At 47.9% G+C, this 11602-nt stretch overlaps 1 protein-coding gene across 2 annotated transcripts in view; it reads left to right on the top strand.

Moving 5' to 3' along the window:
- LOC131212061 (EH domain-containing protein 1) overlaps nucleotides 1–9719 on the top strand; it is a 26912-nt gene extending 17193 nt beyond the window's left edge. The window contains exons 2-4 of one of the 2 annotated variants that reach the window (XM_058205785.1): nucleotides 5420–5479; nucleotides 6054–6224; nucleotides 6536–9719. In XM_058205785.1, coding sequence (XP_058061768.1) covers nucleotides 5420–5479; nucleotides 6054–6224; nucleotides 6536–6744 — 440 coding nt within the window. In that variant the 3' untranslated portion in view covers nucleotides 6745–9719. The remainder of the gene's footprint in view (nucleotides 1–5419; nucleotides 5480–6053; nucleotides 6225–6535) is intronic. The other variant, XM_058205786.1, reaches the window with a different exon arrangement.
- Nucleotides 9720–11602: the final 1883 nt, after the last annotated feature.

The following is an 11602-nucleotide window of genomic DNA, read 5'->3' as shown; positions in this document are numbered from 1 at the left end:
GGGGAAGTATCGGCGGATCACAGGATTTGGATCGAGATTACCATCCAGCCACCGGGCGATCATCGCGCCCGCACTTACGCACGACGGAACGTGTTTCGGTTGGCCAGCGTGACGGAGTAAGAAGCAAGCGGGGAGCGACTCCCGGGGACTGCCGAGGATCCCCGGTTACAGTGACAGTACGTAAAATAATAAGTCCACAAGAGAAGCGACCCATAAGGGGGGCTATAAACTCCACAGTCAGTCGCCTGAGGGTGGCTGTGGCTCCATTTGGTGCAGGCCGCACCTCACGGTGTCCAAAACTGTACGATAACTGAGCGGGGGTTGCCTTAGATGCGGGTTGCGCGGACGGTATCCCCGTGCCGAGTGAGTGATGTTGGCGTCTTTATGTTAAAAATTCAAATCATGCTTCGCAGCGGCGGAACGGGGGCAGAGAAAGCGGTGGATTCTTGATGGCACCGTGGCACGGTGTACCACAAATCATCTGTGACACCACTCACACACCCCGTGCAGCCAGTAAGAAGTCCCCTGACATTATTTACCTTTTGAGCGGCGTTAACTTGGTGGTTTATCGTTTGGAAAGCGTATCATGTCTGCGGGGCTGTGTGTGGAACGGTGATGTGGTTGGGTTGCATTATGCGAACCATTTGTCCGTAATGATGCACTTGGAATACTTCATTCAATTTGCAAACGACACAACCCCACCGGAGGACGTGAGCAGATGAACAGAGATTTCCGAAATCACATTCGGCCGCGCGGAAAAATGGAAACAAATTTATGACTAATCGTTTGCCGTTTATTTTCCGCACCGTTGGATTTCGCTGTAACGCTTCCGAGCCATGCTGGCATTCTGGGCCTGATTCACTACTATTTGTATTCCGGTCCGGCAACCGTTTGTCAGAATGGGCTCTTTTGCAATCTGTTTCATTGTAGATTTACGACTTTTTTTTATCGTTTATGAAGTCGTTTCTCGTTTGTTTTGCTACATTCGAAACGTTGGTGTAAAGGATATCGATCAAGGACTCACAAATTTGGAAGCGAAATCATGGTCCCGTTTGTACCCCACATTTCACATGATCATTTCTCATCAACTGAACGCTTAGAAAAATCGCTTCTTTATTTAGCAATCGTAGCACGCTACGATCGATTGCTCAGTGAAACGTCGGTGCGCCCTTGTGTCAGTTATCACAACCCTTCAGGACATCACATCAAAGTTACCTCTGTTCGTGCGGCGTGGATAACGATCCCAAAACTCATGTTAAAAATCACCTTTTCGTTCCATAAAGTGTACGGTATGATGTGATTTGGGTTTGACATTCGTTCAGTAAGTTCAACATGTGCCAAATATGGCAATGTTGTTGCACCGGCAATTTCGACAATTGCAAAGAAGTAAGTAAGAAACATTGGAAATCGCCAAATAGATGACATTTACATCTCATCTCAATCTCAACATCTCATAACATCTCAATCCGTCGGCAGTCGACAATTTAATTATCAACTTTATACGAATCTATATTTTTGGTTTTTTAATATTGTAATTACTGATATGAGCGTGCGTTGACATGATTTTGAGTATTTATGCTTTATCTCAAAGAAGAAAACGTAAAACTATGTTTAATTTAAATCAGGATCCCTCAAATCCTTGTTTTAATATGTTTGTAATAATACTGTTTGCAGTATTGTACTTGTAAACCGTTGAACTGAGGCTGACAACTGCGACTTTTGAGAAGAGGTGAAACAGATAATCTAGTTTTGGAATTTGCCTTTTCCAAATACCTCCCATTTTCGGGATGTTATTTTTCTATATTTTTGTAAGGTCAAACTAAGTGGAATCGAATACGAATACACGATGCATAGTTTATCATATTTCTGTACGTTACTTTGATGAGCGAAAAATGGATGGCTATCGCTACACGAGTCCACCATTTTCCCACCATATCGATTTGGTGCTGTTCGGGCCAAGTACAATATTATTTCTCTTCCATTCGCTTCCGCACCGTGGGGCGCAGGACTCGTCTGTGCCAGAGCGATATTCAAAGTGATCCATTTTATCATCGATGCTGTCTGCCGCCGCAGGTCGAGTGCAGCAGCAGAGCCGCCGCCGGCCCCATTACGCTAATGGGTTGTTGTAACCGGGAACAGCGCGAGATGCTTTGAACGAATGCAAGCGGCAGCATATCTACAGGTGATGCCTCTGTTTTTTTGCGCCTCGCCACCCGCGTTATGCTGCGATGATGATTTGCGATGCAATAACGGCGATCCGCTGGCGGCGTACGGAATATTCGCTTGTTCGACGTACCGTTTTCCTCGCTGTTTTTTTCTTCTAAAATCGAATCGTGGCAATAATAAGCGGAAGAGGAAGTGCGGATACGCGAATCGGATGATGAATGGGTTGATTCAATCAGCTAAAAGGTTATTGCAATTCAGCACTGAGCCGTGTGTTATGCGCCCCCCTACATAAACCACCGAGGAAAGTTATTACAACACTTTGCACGGCAGTAGCTTTTTTGCAGTCTGGGTCCTAGTCCGGTTGCCTTCTGATCCAGGATGGGATGGAGGAACCACCAAACCACCGAAATTGAAACACAGAGTATTAACACTTGCCACACTGGGTATCGAGAACTATGAAACTGTGCACCGGATCTCGGTAATGAATAATTGAAATTGGATTAGATCAAATTTATTAACTCATTATTGGCTTGATAACCATATTAGGTGCAATCGATGAGCATAATAATGATGGTGAACCAATTTGGCGGAAATTGTTTCACAGGTTCGGCCTCCGGTGTGACGGCTTATCATAAAGAGCCTAGTTTATGGTCTCTCATTAGAACCGTTCTAGCACAGGACGGTCCGCAACCCTAGCACACCGATCAAAAGAGGAATATGTGAATTTTGAACCTTATCGTCTTTTTTTCACGGCCTCAGGCTTCGGGGTTCAGGGTTTGCAAGCCCGTGCTGCCTGCCGTCGTATAAATCGATACATACTCATTGGAAAGGACCGGTTGAAGCCCATTTCGCTCGGCTGTCGAATGATATCAATCTAAATTTGCCAGCCATATACCACCACCCGCCATCACAAACCCTTCGTTACGATTTCCGCTCTGTTTCTCTATTCCAGCAGAGAAGTGTTTGAACTGCCGCTGCCCGCGAGGGCCAAGTGTGTGTCATAAAAAAGTCCCCAAATCGGTGTTTGCCACCAGCAGCATAGGCGGCCACTAATATTGGTATTATGAAGGCATTATTAGGCGGACATTAAAACGCGAACGGTGACAGCTTTCGAGTCGTGTCGCGCGAAAGTGCACGTTTTACAAATAATACGTGCAATCTCTCGGGCCACCAATCGGAACAACCGCGTTTTACGATGTGCCGCGGTTGTAAAATCGTTCCCACAGTTTTCGGGAAGTGATTCAATAGCATTTTGACGACGCACCCGCGTGGATGCGGCTCGATGGAGGCGCCTGGTGGCCCATGTATTGTGGAATTCGATAGGAAGAAAGAGAGAGAGCGAATCGGGTGGATTGTTTATTTTGCTGTTCTCACCTACCAACAGTAGCGCCCTGTGGGTGATGTAAGTATTGAATCGTAATCGGTAGCCATAATAAAACCGGGCGTTGGCATTTTTAAATCGCGATTCCATGAAAAAATTCTTCAGGCAACAATAAAAAAGGCTTCTGGTGGCTTTTTTCCCCAACACTGCTTACGTAATTCTCCAGAACCAGAAAGAGGGAAACTCACGATGTGAAGCGGCAAACCGCGGCAGTGTGCCACGCTGCCATTGTATTGTACGATAAAACGCAAGGACTCGGCGGAGGTCCTTGAAAAATTCTCTTCACGTTCACGCGGTGGGAAACCATTTTTCCTCCAGAGCGATGACAACCATTAGAACAGCATCCGGTGGCTGTGGCACAGGTGTGGACAGCAGCCCAGCAGGGAGTGAGAGGAAAAAGTCTCCTTACGTAATTCCACGCCACTAGCATCATATTCCAGTTTTCGTCAACATTTACATCGGTTCAGAGGAACATAGTCTCCATCGTTAAAAGCAAAGGTATCGAGTTGGCCATTAAATACTTAAACTGGAGTAGAGTGGGGCCTAGAATGATGATGTGGTTTTAAACAGCTCTCATTAGAAAAAAAGGGTTGGGTTTGGCAGTTAGATCATCATCTGTCCATTTACAATTTAGGTGATTTCGGCACTACTTGTTAATTTGACACCAAACTTGTGTCAAGAAGTGCAGTTTTCGCTTGTCAATGAAACATGTTTTTAGTCAAACGAAGCAACAGTTGTGTGACGCGCTCGAAAGGTGTTTCTAGCTGCTGTTGGCGATAAGTGAAAAGTGGTTCAAACCATGAAGGGAAATTGAGATGCTACTTCATTTTAGATTACTGACACTCTAGTAACATAAATGTAGAATAGTAATCAATGCGTAAAATGTTTCATAGGCGGTATGAAAAGTAGATTGTTAAAATACGTCGTGAGCAATAATCAATCGTCTGGGCGCCATCCAAGCAACCATTGCTTCAAACTCGATCAGAAATACACAACTGTCCGAACAAGACAGTAACCAGTAGAGCAAACCAGTAGAGCATGTTTTGGGAAGGTTTCAGGAAACTATCCAAAATACAAAGTCCGAGTTAAATCGTTATTTAACAGTGCGAATCTAGTTCCAACTCCGCCACGAATTTCTTGTATCGACGGAGGTGTGTAAAGAGTGTGGCTTTAAAATTTAACTTAACCACTTATTGACCGACCGGTTAAATAATATGTGTGTTCGTTTTTCTTTTTGGCGCAAGCCTTGAGGCGTTGTGCCGCAAGATAATGTTGAGCTTTTCTCGCCCGAGCATTATTTCACGAGGGGTGGGGGGCCAAGCTTCTTACAGGGTCGGGGTTCGGGTTTTGGTGTTGCAAACAATGTTGTCCGGGAAAATCCAACATCGAAAGCGGAAACCTGAATCCACCAGCAGGCGATAAAGGGCAACTCTTCCTCTCTCTATCTTTCTCTCTCGCTCTTTCTTTGTGCTACGGGTCCTCCAAGAGGACCTGCTGGTTTGTTGTTCCCTGGGAGAAGTGGTCTTGGGAGTTAAATATTTAACAACGAGAGGGGTTCGCTGTGGGCCACATCCCTGTGCGCTCTCGCCTTTGTTACGGTGGAAAACTTTGCATCCCCCCCACAAGTTGGGGCTTCCTCGTCGTCGTCATCGTCGTCATCGTCATCGGCAAACATACACACGTCGGCCCCACGTTCCTGCACCATCGGCCCGTCTCTCTCTCTCTCGACCTCTTTCATTCTCTCTCTATGCGTCCCTCTGTCAGCCAGTCATCAAAGTTGCTGCCAGCAGTCAATATGTTGTGTGGTGTGTGTTGGCTTTAAATAAATAAGAGCACTCTCGCCTTAAAGCAAACTATGTTGCCTTCCTTCAGGACAATCCAATGGAACGGCGACGACGGGAGCGAACTTTTTGGGGCACCTCCTGCTGACAGGTTCGATGATATCCTTTTACTTTTTAATACTATTTTATTACGTTATTTCCGTTTCGGTGCTGTTTTAGTTTTGTTTAAAGTCATTTTCGATCGCTGTCTGTGTATCCTCTGTCCGGCCATTTCATCATTTGGATCTCACCGGTGTATCGGCACTCCCTTTTGTCCAACTCCCCGCCAAACTTCCCCACTCAAGAATTGGGCACACTATTTGGTCTATCTGCATAAATTGGCACCACACTGCCCTCCTGTGAACCATCCTTGTTATGTTTATGTTTGTTTGTTTGTTTGCCTCTGTAAATTGATATGCCTGGGTAATCAGTCTGATTGTCGGTCCGGGCTGCTGTATGTTTTGTACGCCTCTAAACGTGTATTATTCTGAAATTGGACGCAAGTAGAGAAAGATAAGAGAAATGGTGCCCCCTTCCCACAAAGGAATCGGGCCTCCGATTTCCATTTCCGACGTGTATTTCGGGTGATCGTAAACGACAGGTTCGGTTGTGGTTGTGGTTGCTTTCACGGATCTTTCACGCGTGTTTCTTCTCTCTCTTTCTCTATCTCTCTCTCGTTCCACCAGGTGGCGCTTTCGACGGAGTGGAGGATGTCATCTCGCCGTTCGGCTACCGGAAGGGCGAAGGAATCGACGCCGGGTACGGCGAGGTGGACTGGATTTGCAATCGCGATCGGGCCCGCACCGATCCCATCTTCGAGTCACTGCAGCCGGTGGATGGAAAGATTTCCGGTGCTGGTAAGTGTGTCAGGCGAGAGGCCCCGTGGCGTGGCGTCGTCTCGCAATCGCAATCACGCCGCCATTACGGAACCGAGAAATCGGTTTTCTGTTCCCTCTCTCGCACACATCCCTAACAGTGGCTGTTTGTGATTAATCAAACGTTCCCTTCGATTTAATGGCGGTTTCCCTAATGCGTTCTTCTTCTTTTCTCTTTTCCGTTCTACTTCCTGCCCCTCGCCGCCGACGCGCTTCGATGGCCTCCGTTTCCGTTCCGGGGTGCCCGGCGGACTGACCTGCGTTTGCACGTTGCTCGCGTCAATCCATTTCAGCTGCCAAGTCGCAGCTGATCAAATCGAAGCTGCCGAACAACGTGCTGAGCAAGATTTGGAAACTTTCCGACTACGACCAGGACGGGTTCCTGGACATCGAGGAGTTCGCACTGGCGATGCATTTAATCAACGTCAAAATGGATGGCAACGAGCTGCCGATCGCCCTGCCGCCCCATCTGGTGCCACCGTCCAAACGGCGCCCGGAGTAGGACCACGGCAAAACACCTCTCTCAGTGCGTGGCGGGCCTACGGTTTCCTTCAACTTTTCCTTCCCTTAATTCCTCTATCTATCTATCTCTCTCTCTCTCTCCCTTTCCGACGTCGGAAAGGAGCTCGCGCAATCACGCAATCAATTCGGGTTGTGTATCATCTTCTGCTTATCGTTTCACCTTCCACTTCTGACCGATGTCGGCCAACTTTGGTGAGTGTGTGGCTCCCGGGTGCCAGTCGGCATGCCGCACCATCACGTGGTCCATTGCCACATCCGGGCCGGTAGGGGGGAAGGGGACCATGTTTTGCTTTCCGGCTTTCGCCTCCAACTGTCCGTCTCCTAGCCAGGAACGGTTGAACTTTCGGTTCCGGCGATTGCGGAAGCGCCGCACATCCGGCAAAAAATAAAAAAGAAACCCTCCAACGAGAAGGGCCTCCTCGTCGAGAGTTACGGGAAGAAAGCTAAAGAAAACGAAAAGAAACAACAAAAACCAATTGCAAAAGATGTGAGCAAACTTTGCAACTACGACGGACACAATATAGCCTCATTTATCTTGCGTCTTAGAATGGTAACTTATTTATATTTAGTTAGCGAAACAATGCGTGTCCAAGAAAGTGTGGCCAACACCGTACGCGCAACGTAACGACTGTGCCGTGCTTTCACAAAACACGAATAGCTGCAAACGGAAGCAAGAGAATACACACGAATCGGAAACAACGACGACGACGGAAGCGGTCGCCTCATTATGGAGGAAAATTTCAATTATCCTTTTACGTCGTTATTATCAACTTTCACCACTGTCATTGCCTAGTGGCCCTTGCTTCACTCCAATGCCTATTTATTACGTTTCATGGGACAAACACGCACCGGTTCACGGTAGATGCAATATTAGTAGAAGGCGCCGAGCACACCGCATTTAGTGGCCTCGCCAGCTTGGCCCGCGTTTCTCGTGAGCACACACAACGAACAGCGACAGACAGACGAGGTAAATCATTAGGAAACCCTTTTAAAATGGCTTTGCGGTTCGGTTGTTGATGAAGGTTGACGTAGGGATTGATTTCTGTGGATGGTAGAACCAATACACGGCATTGGAACTGCCGTACTCCATACGCGCCAATCGTCTCGTAGTCTATCGGGACGTGAACTTCGGTTGCATTGTTTTGCAGCACAAGGACCGGGGACTTTCGTAAATGTGTTATTCCAAGTTTTGAATATTTCTTCTTCCGCCGTCCGGCTTCCATCCGGAGTACCGGCTGTTGGTTGGTTAATTTTTCAATAAACCACTTACCCTGTTGCCATTTGCCTGTCACTGTGCGGGGCCACTCAGTTGCCCTGTAACGATGGTTCTCGATGGTGCATACCGCAGCACGCGCCCGCGGCCTGGAGTGGACTTTGGGATTCAAGATAGTTTTGCATTTCCTGCACTCTGCTGCCGCCGGCGCTCTCGCCGGCATTTGGCCATCGCATCGTTCTGCATATTTTATGCACCTTCCCGTGTGCACGGAATACGGCATAATAAGTAACGAAATGCTAACAAGAGAGAGAGATGACCCATCTTGCGCTTCAAACGCTTCCATCCGCTGGTCAGTTGGCCGTTGTCACCACTCGGCATAACTATCTGGGCCCGCGGTGTGCGGCGTGGCCCACACCTTCCGGTCTCCGGCACCGTCGGGTATGGTCGATAAGTGAATAATTTATGAGCCCAATGGCCATGGTGTTCACTTGCCGTCACAGTGGTCTCCGTCTCTGAGTGTTTATGGCAACGGAAGGTACAACGGCTGCTGCTGTTCCGGCTCGTTCATAGCTCCAATAATTGAGTGCTGAACGGAAGAAAAATGAATGTCCTCGGCGGGGCGAGGTTGCAAGAAGTTGTGTTGAATCGCTGCAGTTTGTTTTGGGTAGCCGCGCGGGATGACCTTAAGACCTGAAGAAATCCGGTCACTCTGTCCTAGCTCGGTCCTCTGTTGTTGTGTGCACGGTATGTGTGGGCACCGTTGTTCCCTGCGAACGCGGCCATGCTGGGCAACAATCCGTTCCGTGTATCGATCGTGGTGCCACGGTTTAATTATCCTCCTCATGCTGCATGCTTGCCGCGCTCCCGCCTCCTCCTGCCAAATGATTTCAAATCGATACGACGACGGACGACACACGGCATACGCTATCCGGCAATCACTGCTATAGGGAGATACGATAGGTTTTAGTGGTTACGCTTTGTTTTGTCCCCTTTTGTTTTCCACTATTTAAGGACCCGGGAGCAGGAACCGGAAACGAACAAGCAATTCATCGCTAATTTAGAGCTAATTTAAAGCATTTACTACACGCGCCGCTCGCTCGGTCCGTTGTTATTAGTATGTCGTTTTGTTATGGGACGTTTGCGCGACATAGCACAGAGAGATAGGGAAAGAGAGACAGAAAAGGGATAGCATTAATCATAATGCACGCGCAAGGCCGGCCCGTGGACAAGCTCTCCCGGTGGTCGCTTACTTAGGACTTTCGGATTCTAGACGCTCGCAGAAAGAAATGGAAATAGTGGACGCGTAACGCATAAATCATATACACAAACACAGACGCAGATATGATAAATACATATATTTACAACGGCATGGCATTAGCCCTTTTGATGGTATTTGTATAATAGGTCACGAAAAAAACAAACGAAATGCGAGAGACAAAGAAATAAACCGCAGCAAAACCGAAACATATGTGATGAAAAGCAGCACGATGTGGAGCAGACTTTCGTGTCCATCGGCGAACCGGTTGTTTTGCGCAAGGGTCGCGTGGTGAGGTCGCCCGAGGAAGAAGGACGTCGTAGCCGGGGCTAGCTGCCTGCGGCCCGGGCCGCAGCATGTTGAAGCCAGAAATCGGGGTGGCAAAAGCCTAGGGCAAAAATGTTACGAAAAGAACCCTCCCGAAACCACCGGACCCGTTTGATGCAAAGCCGCGGGCATCGCTAGGAAGAGTGTCCGCGCCAAAGTTCGCAAGCTGGCGGGCGGGTGGGCGCGCGCGTGTTGTGTGTTTTGGCGATAAGCAAATGTTGTAAAAAGAAATGGTTCATAACGAAACGACAATAGTGTCTCGCATATACTTTTATGTGTATTTCTGTCGATTGGCCGTGGCCAGGGCGAAAAGGGATCCGAAAAAGATGCTGCAGAGGGTCGCAGGATAAAGCAACCGAGCCGCGGTCGGTGGATGGTAGGTAGCGGTTAAGAGTTAACGGTGGATGACATATTCCATCGATCGGCGTACGGCGTACGGGTTGTGGTTTCATTTTTGTGATTTTATATTACGATCGTCATAATGTTACTGTGGAAGATCGTACTTTGGCCCGTCAAAGGCCGGGTGCGTGTTATGAAGATGAACTGCCGTATCATCTTCTACAGTGTTGTAAATGTTGACGTGCGTGTGGCGTTGTTCAAATGCAGACGGTAAGTATGGGCGGGTTCTACGACTAATTAGTTGAATTGACAACAACAAGTGGAGTGTGGTTTCCGGTGGTCCTAATTCTAACTTTGTCCCATAAAAACCGGCGTCTAGCATCGCAATGGAACCTCATTTTATTGCCTTTCATCATCTACAGCGAATTGCAGGACCGTGGAAGAGATAGAGAGAACGTATCGGAGCACTTCATTCCGCCCACAAAGACTCCGGCTGTAGTTTGATGATGGGTGTTCTTCGAACGCTCGCTCTTGTAATGGCGCTGCGAAAGGATGAAAGCGCATTAAGCTATAGTGCCGGTGCCCGTAATTGGAGCGCCGAACAAACAAGAAACAAGAAACGGTGGCCTCTGCAACAACACGGAGAACTTTTCGGAAAGCGGATCGAAAAGCCGTCTTTCCGTCTGGGAATCCAAGTAAACGCGTTCCGCGTATCTGGCGCACTCGCGCCCGCGAGAGAAAATTAAAATTAACCCGGAGAAAATTAATCATCTTCAAAGTTTCGAATGGCTTCAGTTTACACATTATCCTGCCCTATAATCGCGTTGCTTGGTGCGTCTGTTTACCGGCCCCGGGGTAGTAGTGGGTAAGTGCGAGGAAGTTTTGCGACTCCGTCCCGGGCTTGATAATGAAGATACATTGCGGAGTGGTCTGGTCGTGCTCAAAGCCCGTCCCATAGACTTCCCGCCGCAATTTGTTTTCGAACGGGATCAAGAACTTGCTGCACGGCCAACGCTGGTGGTGGCCAGTTGGGGGTGGCATGTTGTAGCACCGATAGCTGGAAGTGAGAAACTAATTTAAATAAATAGACCCAAAAATTGACATCTGATCATTATCATATCTGCACGCGTTTTCTGGTCTGCCCCTTTTAAGTCTCCCCGAGGCTGTGTTCTACTAACCGGACAAATTATGTAAAAGATTCAGCAATCATTTAATAAAGTGAGAAGCATTAAATTATCTACATTCAAATACATTCACAACTGCAGAAGCCTTTGGGTAAGAAGTTCGTGAAAGTTTGATCCTTAATTTACGGCCAAATTGTGTTCGACAATTCGAGTGCCACCCCGTCAAGCATTCGTTTGAAGGTAGACAATCGGAAACTGGAATGCACTGCCTATGCTGCCCATTCCCCGACATTTGCGTCATATTTAGTAAAACGGCATTCCACTGCGTTTGAATGCTTCATCACCGCCGTATTACAGCGAACGGCTGATTCTACAGTAAACAAAACATTCACTCTGCATTCCACTAGGCAGCCGCCATATTATTGCATCGAATGAATCACACAAAATGCTCCGCTGGGACCCGTGGCCCGTGGCGACCGGTAAAGTACGAACTACACTATTTAATTAAACAACCATTGGCTACGACAGAAAACCGGAGCGGATTCCCGCGAGAGACGGGCGATGGCATTAAACGTGC

The sequence above is a fragment of the Anopheles bellator genome, chromosome 2 (genome assembly GCF_943735745.2).
Source record: "Anopheles bellator chromosome 2, idAnoBellAS_SP24_06.2, whole genome shotgun sequence".
Taxonomy (NCBI): domain Eukaryota; kingdom Metazoa; phylum Arthropoda; class Insecta; order Diptera; family Culicidae; genus Anopheles; species Anopheles bellator.
The sequence above is the reverse complement of the archived record's forward strand: the minus strand, read 5'-3'. Positions and strand labels throughout refer to the sequence as shown.